This window comes from Ammospiza caudacuta, chromosome 6 (assembly GCF_027887145.1).
Source record: "Ammospiza caudacuta isolate bAmmCau1 chromosome 6, bAmmCau1.pri, whole genome shotgun sequence".
NCBI lineage: Eukaryota > Metazoa > Chordata > Aves > Passeriformes > Passerellidae > Ammospiza > Ammospiza caudacuta.
This window is the reverse complement of record NC_080598.1, coordinates 18,529,635-18,543,889: the sequence shown is the minus strand read 5'-3', so window position 1 is coordinate 18,543,889 and position 14,255 is coordinate 18,529,635. Positions and strand designations below refer to the sequence as shown.

The 14,255-nt window shown below is 43.0% G+C and overlaps 2 protein-coding genes across 6 annotated transcripts in view; both read right to left on the bottom strand.

Annotated features, from left to right (window-relative positions):
- The window catches only part of NAP1L4 (nucleosome assembly protein 1 like 4), a 29,466-nt gene extending 22,382 nt beyond the window's left edge, over positions 1-7,084 (bottom strand). For 3 of the 4 annotated variants that reach the window (XR_009274826.1, XR_009274827.1, XM_058806442.1), the window contains exons 1-4: positions 6,905-7,084; positions 3,083-3,114; positions 2,011-2,072; positions 356-455 (exon numbers count right to left, since the gene is read on the bottom strand). Coding sequence is in view for 2 of the 4 variants with exons in the window: in XM_058806442.1 (XP_058662425.1) it covers positions 356-455; positions 2,011-2,072; positions 3,083-3,096 (176 nt within the window). In the remaining 2 variants the exon portion in view is untranslated. The remainder of the gene's footprint in view (positions 1-355; positions 456-2,010; positions 2,073-3,082; positions 3,115-6,904) is intronic. The other variant, XM_058806443.1, reaches the window with a different exon arrangement.
- Positions 7,085-11,366: 4,282 nt separating this feature from the next.
- CARS1 (cysteinyl-tRNA synthetase 1) overlaps positions 11,367-14,255 on the bottom strand; it is a 33,254-nt gene continuing 30,365 nt past the window's right edge. For both annotated transcript variants that reach the window (XM_058806354.1, XM_058806355.1), the window contains exons 21-22: positions 13,985-14,068; positions 11,367-12,868 (exon numbers count right to left, since the gene is read on the bottom strand). In XM_058806354.1, coding sequence (XP_058662337.1) covers positions 12,734-12,868; positions 13,985-14,068 — 219 coding nt within the window. In that variant the 3' untranslated portion in view covers positions 11,367-12,733. The remainder of the gene's footprint in view (positions 12,869-13,984; positions 14,069-14,255) is intronic.

Here is a 14,255-nt window from a genome sequence, read left to right as displayed (position 1 = left end):
ATATACAGGCACTGAACTTTCCATTACATCCAGAAGAGCAATGTCATAGAAATCATCAGTCACTGTAGCACATACCCTGTCGGACTAAGGGTCACAGAAGGAAACAAACGAGGGGAGTTATTTCTATCCAAAACAAGAAACAGCCATGGTAAATATTGAACGGGACAAAATTTTGTTTGCAAGTTTGCATTAGGTAAAACATCACTCTTCTTCCAGAAGTAAGACACTATGAATCACAGGTTAAGTAACCCATTTTTCTTAGTGAATCATTTATTCTGATTGTCTAGCCTAATTACAGTAACAATATTCTATTATGCCTTCAGTCTTTCAGTATTTTATCATGCCCACTACTTACGTTTCAATGTAACTGGAAGGAGTAACTGGTGTGTTGTCAAGACGTTCCTGAAGAGCTGCCAGGACCTGTGGATTTTGCATCACTTGGTCTGCCAGCTTTTCTATGAAGACAGAAAACCCCTTTTAAACAAATTTGCACAGATTTATAATGCTTTTGTCATACTGAGTCTTACAGCAGTTGCAGTAAAAATACTATTTTCACACCTCAAATAACATCACTATCACTGTTATTTAAGGTGTGAAAACAGTGAGTATTTTACTGCTAACACAATTACTTCAGGACCAGCTTTCAGGAATATAAAGTTAATGACAATAAAAATAATAAATAATAGAATATGATATTACTATTCTATAATGACAGAATAATAATAAAGATAATGATAGAAAAAGCACTCTTCTCTTTGCAAATCTATCAGTTGCTTTTACAAGCAAGTACTATATTGACAACACAGGCAAATTTCCTGTTTTCCCCTTATGTAACAAAGTACAAAGCAGAAGTTTCTCTATCCTTCTGTATTAGCTATACCTTTAAAGCCACATATAAATTTTCAGGAGGAGAACCACTGAATTACACTTCCAGGAGATCTGTTTTCCAGTTAGTGTGACTCCTGAAAAAGCCCTTCCAACTCTGTGTATAGTACAATAAGCAGCACAGCACTGTGACCTTGACAACCACTTGTGTTTACCTCAAGAAGATTTTATAATCTGTAAGACTCCTCAACCATCACAACACTTCCCAGTAAGACAACTTTTACAGGAGTTCAGATCTAAAATGCTTTTGGTTAGGTGTTAAAAATCCTTATTAATAACCATGCAGTGTGTAATGATGCGAGGACTTTTGCTTTTCACATTTTTCCATTCTTTCTCAGTGCTCTTTTCCCCAGGTATTAAAAACCCAATAATTTGCACAGCACACACTAACATGGTGAAGCTTTTATATGCTTGCATTTGTGTGTTGCTTTGTTCTTCTTACTTATTTGGAATTTTGTTGTTGTTTTTTCTCAAGCAACTTGACTTTAAAAATTATTCAATGGTGTCTACCAGTTCTCATGCAATTTTCAATTGCCAGTCACAAAGGATTTATTGAAAAAAAAATAGAGAATGAGGGAGACCTAAAGAACATTCAGTGACCACATATATGGAATATATTTCACTATAACTTACAAATTTGAGTATCTGGAGAAATAATGGAACTGCAGCTTTTTTGCACTCAGAAACATTAATTTGAAAAACACTACTCAGCAGTTATCTGTAGACCTTGCTAATGGAGAGTAAAAACTTCCAGGACACATTCTGAAGATGCACTTTCTGAGAAACAAGAGAGTAAAGAACTAGCATACAAAGAGAACTGCCCACTTTGGTAACTATGCTGACAAAGAAACCGTGTTGTTACAAGCCAGCCTTTGCAGGCCTTATTGCAAGGGTCTAGAAGGTCATTTCAGGCAATGGAAAAGCACCACAGTCACAACACACACAAAAATACAGCCTTCACTCTGGTTTTGGCTGCAATAAACATGGAAAACATCAGAAAGTGAACAGTTAGCCTAAAAACCATTGTTTTCATAGTTTTGCTTTCAGCTGGGAACACAACTTCAGTTTTGACTGTAAAGGCTTGTTACACTTCTGTAATGTCACCTACTACTATGTATTTCATACCTTTCTTGTTGCTTGCATTTTTAGCAGCCTCCAGAGACTCTGAAGCAGTATCTTCTGTTTTACTAAAAGAATTCAAAGGGTAACATATTAAAATAGCATCACATTACACAATGTCAGCACTGAAGTACTTTGGTTTACTACAGACAATTATCCCAATAAAAGGCATATTTATGTCTTCAAGCTTGTGAAAACTAAAAAGAAACAAACCAACCTCAAAACAAAACATAACAAGCCCAAAACAAAAACCTCTGACAGATAAATTCATCTCATTAAGTGAACGGCTGGCCAATCATGTGTATGATTCAGTCTGTGAATCATGTGGCCATTCACTCTGCACAGGAAAGTGTTTTTACTCAGAGATGAAAATATGAGACACTTTTAGTGTAAGTGATGCAGAAAAACATGGGAAAGGATGCAGCTATGAAAGGAAGATGAACAAGAGATAAAAGCTCTGTTTCCAACTTCTCTGTTTTGATAGAAACACTCGCTCCTATTCTAAAAGACATGTCCCTGGCCTCCCCAGCTCCCTGCTGCAAGGTGTTCCATCTCACTTCCTAGGCTGGAGAAGAAGAGGGCCCAGCATGAGCCAAGAGCCAGCCAGTATTCCCTGTGCTCCTGCCACCTCAGAGGTGACATAATGCACACTGGATAGGGCTGAAATTAACCCTAACACACAAACCCAGAAGAGATAGCGCAAATGCAAATGGGTGTTATCAGGTACAGGACAGACCACCTTATCCAGCACTGCAAGCCTCAGAAGAGCAGCAGCACATATAGATTTGCACCAGTTCCATAAAAATAATGTACGGTCAAAAAATACTAAATAAACTAGAAGAAAAAGGTGCCTTTTTGCATGCTTAAATTACACAGATTAGAGAAACACTAAGGCTCTTCAGTTCTTTAGAGCATTTAGAAAAACATTACCATTTTATTCTTATCCAAGTCTGGTAATCCACTCTTCACAGTTTAAAAAAAAAAAAAAAAAAAACAACAAAACTTCTCCAGCAGAACACCAGATATACACCTGGCTCTAACTACCTTGATTTAATTTCAGGAAAACAGCCCAACATACCTGTTATCTGCCATCTGTGTGCCTGTATCCACCTGCAAATTGAAAAGCAGTGTTTAAAAATACTTGAACAGTAATTTGTTTACCTCAACAGAAGATGAAAATAGAACAGGTCATTGTTTAAGACCTCAATGCAAATTAACAGCTACTGGTTTTTTGCAATAAAATTCATCATGCATAATCCCTCCCAGGAAACTGAATAGCTACCACAGTATCCAACTCAAAATGAAACTTGCTCAGGTTTGAAGTCTGTCAGGTGGTTTAACCCTCGCAGAACTTATTTTTTCTGTTAAATACTCCAGATACTAATGAATTTCTACCCCATTATGGGTTTTCAGTCTGAAGGTAAGTGCTACAGTTTCCTAGATTAGCTCAGCATTCTATCAAAAAGAAGCCAAAGAAGAAGACATAAATGTATTATTTTCTAATTCCTTGACAGCATCATAGTAAATAATGAATTTTTAATCTCTGCCTATGTAGCACACTTGAGCAAAAGTTCAAATGAATTAATTACAATAACTTCCAAATGACTTTTTTCTTTCGTCACCCAGGCAGAAAAACATGTTTCACATGTCTGCTTAATCAGGGTTATTTTTGTGAGTAGCTGCTTCTGCTGCTCTACTGTCAAAACCTCTTCTCTTGCTAAATAATTGTCTTCTATTTGGTGTTTTTTTATCTAGCAACAGGGAAGAGAGAATCCCTGGTATTAAGATTTGCTCCTTATTTATCAGGAGTCAGAAAATGAAGAGGCAAGAGAGAAGTTAAAATCTCGTTATTAACAATGACTGGAACCAAGTTTAGCACAGCTACCCCAGCCCCCAGTATCTAAATTAGTTCTCCTGAGAAACCAGAGGGGGCCAGATTGTCCAACTTATTCTGCTGTTCTTTCCTTTCTGGAGTGAAATAGCCCAGCCCAGCACACGTATTTCAGGAACAGAGATTGGGGTTTCTACCCCCACTTTAAAAAGCTGATCACAAATCACAATAATCACTACCTGCCATAGAAACACAGGTGGTGTTTCCCACCACCAGACTTTCACAAAAGCAGACCTTGGTCTGTGAGTCAAACTGAGAACAAAAAGCAGCTTCAGTCACTCAGAGCTGACAGCTCTGCTTTCTCCAGCTCTCTGAAGGCCACAGGGGCTGATCCCAGGCCCAGCTTCCAACAGAGGGCTACCAAAGGAGAACCTGAGTGCTGCTGCCAACGGGAGCAGCCCAGGGATCGGGATCGCACACACCCTTCCGTGTGGAAAACGCTGAGCGCTGCTCCCAGCTGCAAAGGCAGCCCTGGCACAGCCACTGCACACTGGGCTGAAAGCTCTGCTGCTTTTCAGCAGCACTAACAGGGCACTCCAGATGACTGCACAGGAAGCTGTTCCCATCTCCCATACAAGCCTGGAACCCACCCTGCAGGCTCAGGCCAGAACAAAACAAAGGGGCTTCTGGCAGAGGAGGTGTTCCACCAGCTCAGGCTGATTCACCTCCAAACACTTCCTCTTGCCTTAAACACCAGGGGAAAGGGGCAAAGCCAGCAACCACCTGCTAGAGCAAACCAGATCTTCACAATGTCACAGCTGAAGAAAAGGAGCATAAATGAGCATTTCCTTCCACAGCAACAGAAGGCAGGGATAAAAAGATACAATAAAAGAGGTAAAACAGAGCAAACTGACCCAATATGAGAGTTCAGCCAACAAGTTATATGATGCCAGTCTCTATTAGAGGAGGCACAGAAGGCAACTAAAAATGCAGACTGGCAGTACTTAAGGGTTACCCTCCAGGGCTTGTGACTTCCAGCCTTGGCCCAGCAACCCAGCTAATGGAACAGACTCTGCTCCACATGAAAATTCTTCTGCTCAGCTGTTTGTGCTCTATTTCCTGCAGGGAACTACTCCTCAAGATCCTCATGTGTGTTTGGAAAACATGGAACAATGTTTGAATAGCAGCTGAATTTATCTCCACTGGAACAGGCATGAACTGGGCATGTTCTGACAAAAGCCACTCACCAGGAACAAGCAAGAACAAAAAAAAGAAAAAAGGAAAAAGGCACCATTCCCTGGTGCAAACACATACTTCAAGTCTTGTATCACCCCTAGACTTGTGTCTTTGGCAACTGGAAAGTAAAAAGAAGTATATAAATAAATAATCAGAGGCAACTTTCTTAGGAGACAGCTTGTGATTCCCAGTTTCATTCCAGCTGCCTTGCACTGACTCCACTGCCACAGAGGCACCAACAAAACTGTTAGGGACAAGCTGCTGAGGGCCACTGCCAGGGGGGGAAAGGTAATTTTAGAGCTAGAGCTCAGCACACACCAGCTGACAAAAGCCAGTACCAAAGCACTAAGCCCTCGTGGACATTGTCTCCATTGCTTTCCAAGCAACTTTACAGGCAATGAAGACAGGAAAAAGCAACCAGAACCCAAGGAAGTAACAACGATTATTACTACTGCCACCACCATTAAAAGGCCAAATTAGTGCCTCATTTCTCCTGGGCAGTTCCTTGATCCCAGTGACTCACACAGATGAAGCTTTGGGGATGGAGGAGATCAGATCAAGCCCCTGTCCTACAAGGCAGCTACTGCTGCACCTTGTCTGGCACAAATGTCACACCCCAGCAATCCCTTAAAGCTGCAGGACTGTAAACTGGAGGCACACCAGGACAGGAAGAGTTCATTACAAGGACAATATCCTAAAGGACACAAATTCAAGGAAAAAATCAACACACTGGCAAGATGTACTCATAAATAGAAGTGTACACGGAATAAATCTTCCCTGCCTTGCACAAACCTTCTAAACACAACCGAAGGACAAAACAGGAAACTGAAGGGCTCCTGAACTCACAGGAAGACTCCTGCCCACAGCTGTTAAGCGTTTTCCGTAACTACAACAAATCAGAAGAGAAAGTTACAGCTTCCGTTCCAGAGGCACTGAGCTGTAGCCCCGCGGGAAGCCACAAACAAACAGCCGGATACTTTTTGTAGGGATAAGAAGTAATCATGAAAAATTATTTGAGGAAGAAACTCATTCACCTGTTCCACAACCCCGGAGACGAGGAATACTCAGCTCGCCTCCGAAGTTTAGTAAAAGGAACACTATTTTGTTTAGACATGACCTCATAAAAATGTTCCTAGTAATTCCGGCTTCATCCGTAATTCCACACTCGCGCTACCTTTCTATTTGAAAGCCTCGTGAGCAGACGCTACAGGAAGGGAATCTGATAAATCCTACGGGCACCAGTATTGTGTGCAGTAAACAATCGCAGCATCAAAGAAAATCTCAAACGGGCCCTCACATGTGAGACAAGGAACGCAAATGCAAAACCGAGCCCCCGAACCGCCGGCCGCGCTGCGGGAACACAGCACCGTGCCCGAGATCAGGCGAAAGCTCCGCACCGCAGCCAAGCAGCGCAGGCCTTGCCTCAGGCCGAGCAGGGCGGCGGGGGCAGCGCTCAGCCCGGCAGCCCTCGCTCCCTCCCCGCCGCCCTCCTCCTCCCCGCTCCCCCGGGAGGGCGGGGACAGGGCAGGCGCGCTGCCAGCCAGCGCGGCCATACATGCGGCCGGAACCCCCGCGTTCCCCGGCCCCAGGCACGGAGCAACGCGGGACCCGTTCCGTGGGCCCCAACTTCTGGAGCCGCCCTTAAAATGGAACCGCGGCAGGCCGGGCGCGATCCCCTCCGCGCCGCGCGGCTGCGGTGGCCGCCGTGCTCCGCCCCTGAGCGGGCCCTGAGCGAACCCCCAGCGCCGCGCCGCGGTGGCGGCGCCCGGCTCGACCCGTCCGCTGTGCCCGCCGGGTGCCCGGGGCGCGGGGCCCGGGGCCGCCCGCCCTCACCTGCCCGCGCCCCTCACGCCGCAGAGGCCGCAGCGCCGCCGGGCTCCTCGCAGCCTCCTCGCTCGGGCAGCGCCGCCGCTAACAAACGCGCGTCCCATTGGCCGCGGGGCGGGCCCCTCCCTCAGCAAGGACGCCGCCGATTGGCCCCGGCGGCGCCGCGGCCGCCACGCCGCACGCGGGCCATGTTGACTGTTCGGCGGTGCGGCGCTCGGCCAATTGGAGCGCGCGGGCGGGGGGCGCGCGGGGCCGCGGGCGCGCGCGAGGCGAGCGCGTGATGCGGGGAGGGGCGGGGCCGCAGGGGACGGCGCGTGCCCGCGCCCTTAAAGTGACAGCAGCGCCCCTTTCCTGCCCGGCTCCTGCAGAGGAAAGTTATCCCCGGGAACCCCGGGAACCTCCTGGGCTCTGTGTGCCGGCCCCGCTGTTCCTCCAGCAATGTCAGCCCCGCGGGAGAACCGGGCCTGTGACCCTGAGGCTGTGGGCCCGTCCCAAGCACTCACAGTAGTGCCACCCTTCATTGTCACCAGAAACCCTCAGCTCATTCTTCTGCCCCTGGGTAGAATCGGAGCATCTCCACCACCTCTGACCTGTCCTCAGAAGGACACAGCCATGACAACATTCCGGCTGGGTGGGCTATCCACCATGTCAGCAATGAGATCCCTGCACGTCTCAGGAACTGCCATTTGTCATGGAGATGATCCATGCTGGGAGAGGATCCAGGCGGTTTCTGAGGCACCGTGCCTGGCCTGGGAAATGAGAAATGTTCTGCTGCTGCTGCTGCTGCCTTACTGCTCCTCCACAGCAAAGGCGGTCAGGGCAGTGCCATCTTCGGCTCAGACACAATTCCCTGGTAGAGAAGCCAGGAAAAGCCCACTACAGCCCACATTCTGTGCGCATGGCAGTCTGAGAGCATTGGGCAATTTCAGTGCAATTTCAGCACTAGGAGCCACCTCCAGAGTTTCAGTCATCTTTCACTCAATCTCACTCAAATTTCACTCAAAAAAAAAAAAAAAAAAAAAACCAACAAAAAAAAAAAAAAAAACAACAACAAAAAAAAACCAACAAAAAAAGAAAAACCCAACCAAAAAACCCACAAAAAACAACAACAACAAAAAAACCCAAAAACCAAAAAAAACAACCCCAATCCTTTTCTCCTCTCAGGGAGCTCCCTTGTTCTAAGATGTTGTCTCCAGGGCTGCAGCTTGGATTTCTATAACACCTAGTGTTTGGAAGCAATGAGACCAATACTTTAAAACAACTAGTCAATATATTAATGTTGGATTAAATAATTTACAGTAGGAATTTAAGTTACAGGCATAACCAAGGAATCTTTAATTAGATACCAATACTGTAATTAAAAAGATCATTTTGAAAGAACTGCAGGAATGTTATAGCCAGTTGCACAAACAAGCAGTTTTGGTGGTCCAGAGGATGTGTTCAGTGGAATGTCCCCCTTCTTTACATTGCTTCCAGCTCCCTTTCCCTGTTTTTCCAAACAAGTCCTTTTTCTAACATCAGCAGGTTAACAGCTTCCTTGTATTTCCAGTAATCCATAATTTTGAGACCTTATTCGTAGTAGTGACTTTTTAAGGTCAGGTATGTATTCATGGTAGTGACTATGCTTGATTCTCAGTGCTCCAAAGAAGAGCACAATGAACTCTGAGAGAAGGGCTTATCTGAAGGTATTCCTACTCCACACTTCTGTGCTTGCTGCTGGCTCACAGCTATCAAGTATTCTCTTAAGATTTTTCTGTCAATCTCCATTTTGTTAACAGCTGCTCAGATGCTGAGTACAACCTCCAGACTTTGTCTCCTACCAGAGGAGGTGTGAGATCTACTGCACCTTTCTGTGCTTGTTTATCAAGGTAGACACACATTTCACTTAAACCTTTGGATTTTCAGTGCCTGTCTCCAAGGGCATTAACTCTCCCATGGTCAGTGAGGGATTTTTGCTGACTGCTGTCTAACCTCTTGTAGCACAGTGCTAGACTCCATGACAGTGGAAAGAGCCCAAGCTGTGGAGTCATCTTGCTGCCAGGTGCTGCTCCCCTGCAGGGAGCTGCACAGGGATATCTGCTGAATCACCCTGGCTCGATTTAAGCACCCAGCCTCACATGCAAGAGCTGGGAGAACCAAGGAGGGAAGGGATTGTGCCAGAGCTGCCAAGCAGATGCACTTGACACTGCAGAGCAAGCTTAGGCTGAGGTCTGTAAGTGGCATTAAAACTGTCTGTGTCTTGTGCCCTTGGGTGGGTATTAATGGAAACTCCTCTCACGGGGTGAGATGCCAGACATTCACAGCCTCATCTGAGATATAAGATTTCCTCTGTCAATGACTTTTCCTGCAGGGGAGGAAGAAGTTTGATCATTGCTAAGCAGAGCCTTGGCACTAAGCAGCTGATGTGCTTCTTAATTAATGTGTTCTGTCTCAAGGCATGTTAAGTATATATGCATGTGGTACATATAGAAATTGCCTTGTGAAATCAGAGTGGAGTGAAATTTCTTCCCATATTTGTGTGGTAGAAGTTGTGTAATAAAGAGGCAGCTGAAGTTGGTCCAACAACTACCACCAGCTGAGAATGCTTCAACTTACCTTCCATTTATTTTTCTACATTTTAAGCTTCTATGTGACAGCGAATTGCTTATTTGCACACTTAAAATGTACCAGAGCCTCTGTGTAACAGGAGACAGCAAATAAAAATGTTGTTATAAACAGGTCAAAGAGAGTGCCATAAAGGTAATCAGCACTCACCAGTTGAAAGTCTTTGAAAAGATTGGTGGCATCAAGCTCACACTGAACAATTCACAGATTTTTTCTACCAGTATCTGAGCAAACTGAGTGATGGGAGGAATTTGTTCTCCTGAGTGGAGCAGTATTCACATTTGACGTTAATGGGAATTTTCACATCAGAAAGGCTGAAAGGCACACTCTGAGCAAGAGACAAACAAATTTTGCTGCTGCCAAGTTTGGGCTTCAGCCAAGGGTGCAATTTAAAACAGAAACACCACTCTTTTATCTTCCCTTGCCATCTCTGAATAAATTCTTTGATAGGTGGGAAATGAAAAGCTCCATGCTGTCTGAGCAAGATGAGGTCTCTGTTCCAGAAAATTAAAATATTTTAAAATTCTAAGATTTTGCTATGAGGATTTTAATAATTTTTCATAATGCTTATGAAATCATACTTCAGACTGTCTTCCCTGAGAGTGTATATGCATACACAACCTTTTAAAAAAAAGCAAACACAAAAAACCCACCCCCCTCCCCCCCCCCAAAAAAAACCCCAAAAATTTAAATACTGTGTAGTCTGTCCACTCCCTTTTCCTGGCTGAGTGAGACAGATGACTAAGACACCGAAGCCCATTGCTGTTGCATTCCCTTCTCCTGCTTGCCAGGTCTCTCTCACAAAGCAAGAGCAGAGGAATCCAATTAAGTGCCACCTTGAGGGATTGCCAGGGAATAGGCATTGTCTGTGCAATTCAGTAATCCCACAGATCAATTGGCACACCCACACTGGAAAAGTCATCTGAAGCAGTGTGCATCCAAGCCTGGCTGCAGCATTCTTTGTTTGCTACCAAGTTTTCCTTCAGCAGGATTTTATGCATGCTGAATTTCAAAAAACATACCAAGGGAGGGAGGAAGCAGTGTGTGAATGTGGGAAGCATACAGAAAAACAGGAAAATAACCTTTGGAAAATGTGAGTCTGAAATGCTCCCAAGATCCCTGCAAGGAGAGTTGTCCCAGAAAGAAAATGAAGCATTTAGGAAAGAAAAAGGGCATTTAAAAAAACCTCATTCTTTTATATTGATATAATAATGGAATTGGATTAGGTTCTACTAAAAACATAGGAGGAAGAGAAAAAACCAAAATGTAAGGGCAAAAGCCAGGATTTTATCATGGAGATGTCATAAACTACAGCCCAGGACAGCCATGGATCAACAGCATTTTCTCCACAGTTAAATACTAACTCACTTTAAGTAAGTGCTGACTCAGATCACTGAAAACAATTTCTGTATTCAAATTCCTGGCACTATTAGACATTAAGCTGCAATTTCAGAAGCAGTATAGGCATCCTTCAAAAATGTCCTGAGTGCACATGCATCTTCAGGGAGCATGCTGGGAAGAAAATGATGAGCTGATAAGGCCAAAGGGAGTTGGGATCTAAAATACTGCAAAAAATGTAATTGAACCTTTCCTCTTCCCATACCACAGGATGGAGAAGGTGCCCTAATGGCCATGGCTGGCTGCTTAAAGTATCATTGTGCAGTTTAAACATGCATTTATAAAATTGATTAGAAATTAGCAGAACAATCAAATATTGAATGCAAAATTAGTTAAATTAGTAATAGCAAGCTAAAGGAAAAGTCCTGCAAACCACATTTCAAAAAGATGGTTGTGGAATAAAAATAAGCTCAATAGTTTCCCCACTACAAAAAGTTCACATACAAGTATTTCACAACAGATTTTATTTTCTGTACACAAGATGTATCTGCTTTACTGACCTTAACATTATGTATGTTTTCAAAGGCAAATACAGACAAATTAGAAAAAAACCCTACTAGACCTTTCTGTTACTCCAAATAATGTGTTCATTTCTCAGAAGGAGGAATATAAATATAAAAATATCAAGGAAAAGCAAAGATGTTTTAAGTCTTAATTACGAAAAGAAACATAGCCTGATCACTGTAGCATGAACTTAGGAGTTGAGAAAACAGAGGTGTCACAGTATGAATTTCTGCAGGTCACCTTGAGAATACTGAATGAATATAGTTCTGCAAATCAGACACTTGGCTGTTCTGTGCAGCTGTGAAGTAGGTGAGATATTTTTTAGGATTTCATGAACTTTAGTTCATTTAGTAGCTTCTGCCAGTGAAATGCATTGTTAGGCAATGAAGAACTCTCCCTGCAGTATAGTGTGATCATACTACATCAGAAAGGCTTTTATCTCAGGGTTAAATCATCATGTTAAAAACATCAGTCTTGACTACAGGGCAATGCCTAGCTATATTCCCCAGCTACAAATCAATCCACAAACTGTATATCAGTAGGAAACCCTCTGTTAATTCCCCATGGCATGGCTCTGAACTGGTAATTAGGGACTGAGTACTTTGGGTAATCAGGTACTTTGGCAGGGCTCCTGTTTCCTTGAAGGGATAGCTCCAAGGACACACCACCTCTGCCACCAGCCCTTCATGTCTCTCCCAGCTGTTGGTTCAATGCAGGTGCATTGCCTTGTACTTACCCACTTGACTGCAATTGCAGGTTGATGATCTGCTCCCTTTTTCAACAAAGGGACTGTTAACTTCTACTATGCAAAGAGTTCTGGGTATACCTGTGAGTGTTTTTAATAACAGCAGCTAGAATGAGTATCATAGTGGAACTACCCACTTTTCCTGCTTATGTAAAGATACTAAAGTCATCTGGAAAATACTGTTCTTACTGTGGGGCAAATTACTCAGCTCCCTTTTAGCAATACTTTTTCTGACTGTAACATGGGGTATTAGATAGAGATCAGTATGCAGGACAAATTAACCAAAGCCTGAACAGCTAGAATGAACAAGAATCCTTATGTGGATTTGCTGACTGAGCAGCACCTTCACAAACAGAACTGGCAACCACATTTGCTATCATTGAGAAGAAACTTCTTACATGTTGTCTTTTTTTTTTTAATGATAGATTTTTATTACATTTCCAGATGACATTATTAACCCACGTAAACAGGAATTTGACTTTGCACATAATAGAAAGTGTAAACAGAAATTTAAGCAGCAGTATATGCTCACTTCTTCAATGGGAACCCAGCACTCGCCTTCTACATAAAAAGTCCTGTTGTTTTCAATTTGCACTTCCATTCTGAACCATTTGTAGATACTCCTTGTGTAGCTTTTCTTGGGTTTCATAAAGTTTCTTTAGTTTCTTAATTTGTCCTTTGCTAAGTTCTTTGCCTTCGGTATCATGGGTGGGAAATCCCTGAAATATAAAGAGGGAAAAAGAGTAAAAAAAAAAAAGAGTATTTAAGATAAGTTCTTGGACTGCTTTTGTTCTCTATGGAATCATGTTTTAATAAGATAGGGAGATAATGTCATAATGACAGGCTGTCAGGAAGGGGTGTATCTTGACTAATTTTAGTCATCCAGAAGTTTGACAGCTAACTTTGACTATTTCTGAATGTTCCTTTCCTAGCAAAATAAGAGGCATAAGGGTGTATTTATCTTCTGTCCTGAACCATGTAAGGGAAGCTTAGACCACTAACTTCTAGGTGGTTTTAGTTAAGAGAATAATGACTAATTCCTGAACAGATGGTTAAAATAATATTTTAATCATACTAGCAGATTGAATTCAAGGCTTAAAGCAAAAGCAGTAACATATTTATATTCTTGATGGAGAAAGTATGATCAGCATTTTTATGGACATTCTCCTTGCCTTGTAGGGGTATTTTCCAGTATTTATCCTCTCCATTCTGACTTGTCCCCATGACTTGAATTTGTGTAGGTGAAAGGGAGAGGCAGAAGCAGGATCAATGACCCAAATGAAGTAGAAGTGAAGAAACAGTGCTTTATGTTTTCCAAGTAACCCTTTTATCTCCAAGGGGAACAATCAAGAGCAAAGTTACGCATACAGCCCCTTCAGAGAGCCTTTGCCAGGAGAGAGCAAAACAGTGGGCACAAGGGAACAGGGAACACAGGACCTCTCCAAAAATATCAGTTCTGGAAGAGCTGGGGAGTTTGTACTTGCAAATGAATACCCTGCCTTGCACCAGAGTAGTAAGTCTGTGAATGAACATCATACACATTCCTACCCACAATATGTATTTTGCTTTGCAGTAAGGGGAGCCAAAGGAAATGTAAAATGAATGTACAAAGGACTGTAGAATGAAAACACCCTTGAAATGATGGCTAACAGAAACCTTGCTCCCCAGTGCACAATAAAATTCATATATCACATTTTCCTTCTCTCATTCCCTCTTCTTGCTACAATAATAGCAGTGCCCTGGAGGTTTGGAACAAGATTGCTATAAACATGTACAAATAAGTATGCACAACTGGGGGAGGAAAACCTCTCCCTATAAGAAGAGAAGTCTCTTACATTTTCATCAAACATGGAATATTTGTCAAGTTCCAATTTAAACATTTCATGTGGTGGAATCTTCATTTTTTCCAGTTTTGCTGCCTGTAATATAAAACATGCATTAACATCACAGTTAATTACTGACAACCTGTCACATATGTAAAAGGAAACGTACATTATAATTTCAAAATCAAGGAACATTCAATTCATAATTGTTTATTATGTGAAAAGAAGCCTGGAGTGAGGAACAACTCAGTAGGTTTAGCAGTGCTTGTCTGAGGGAAAAACT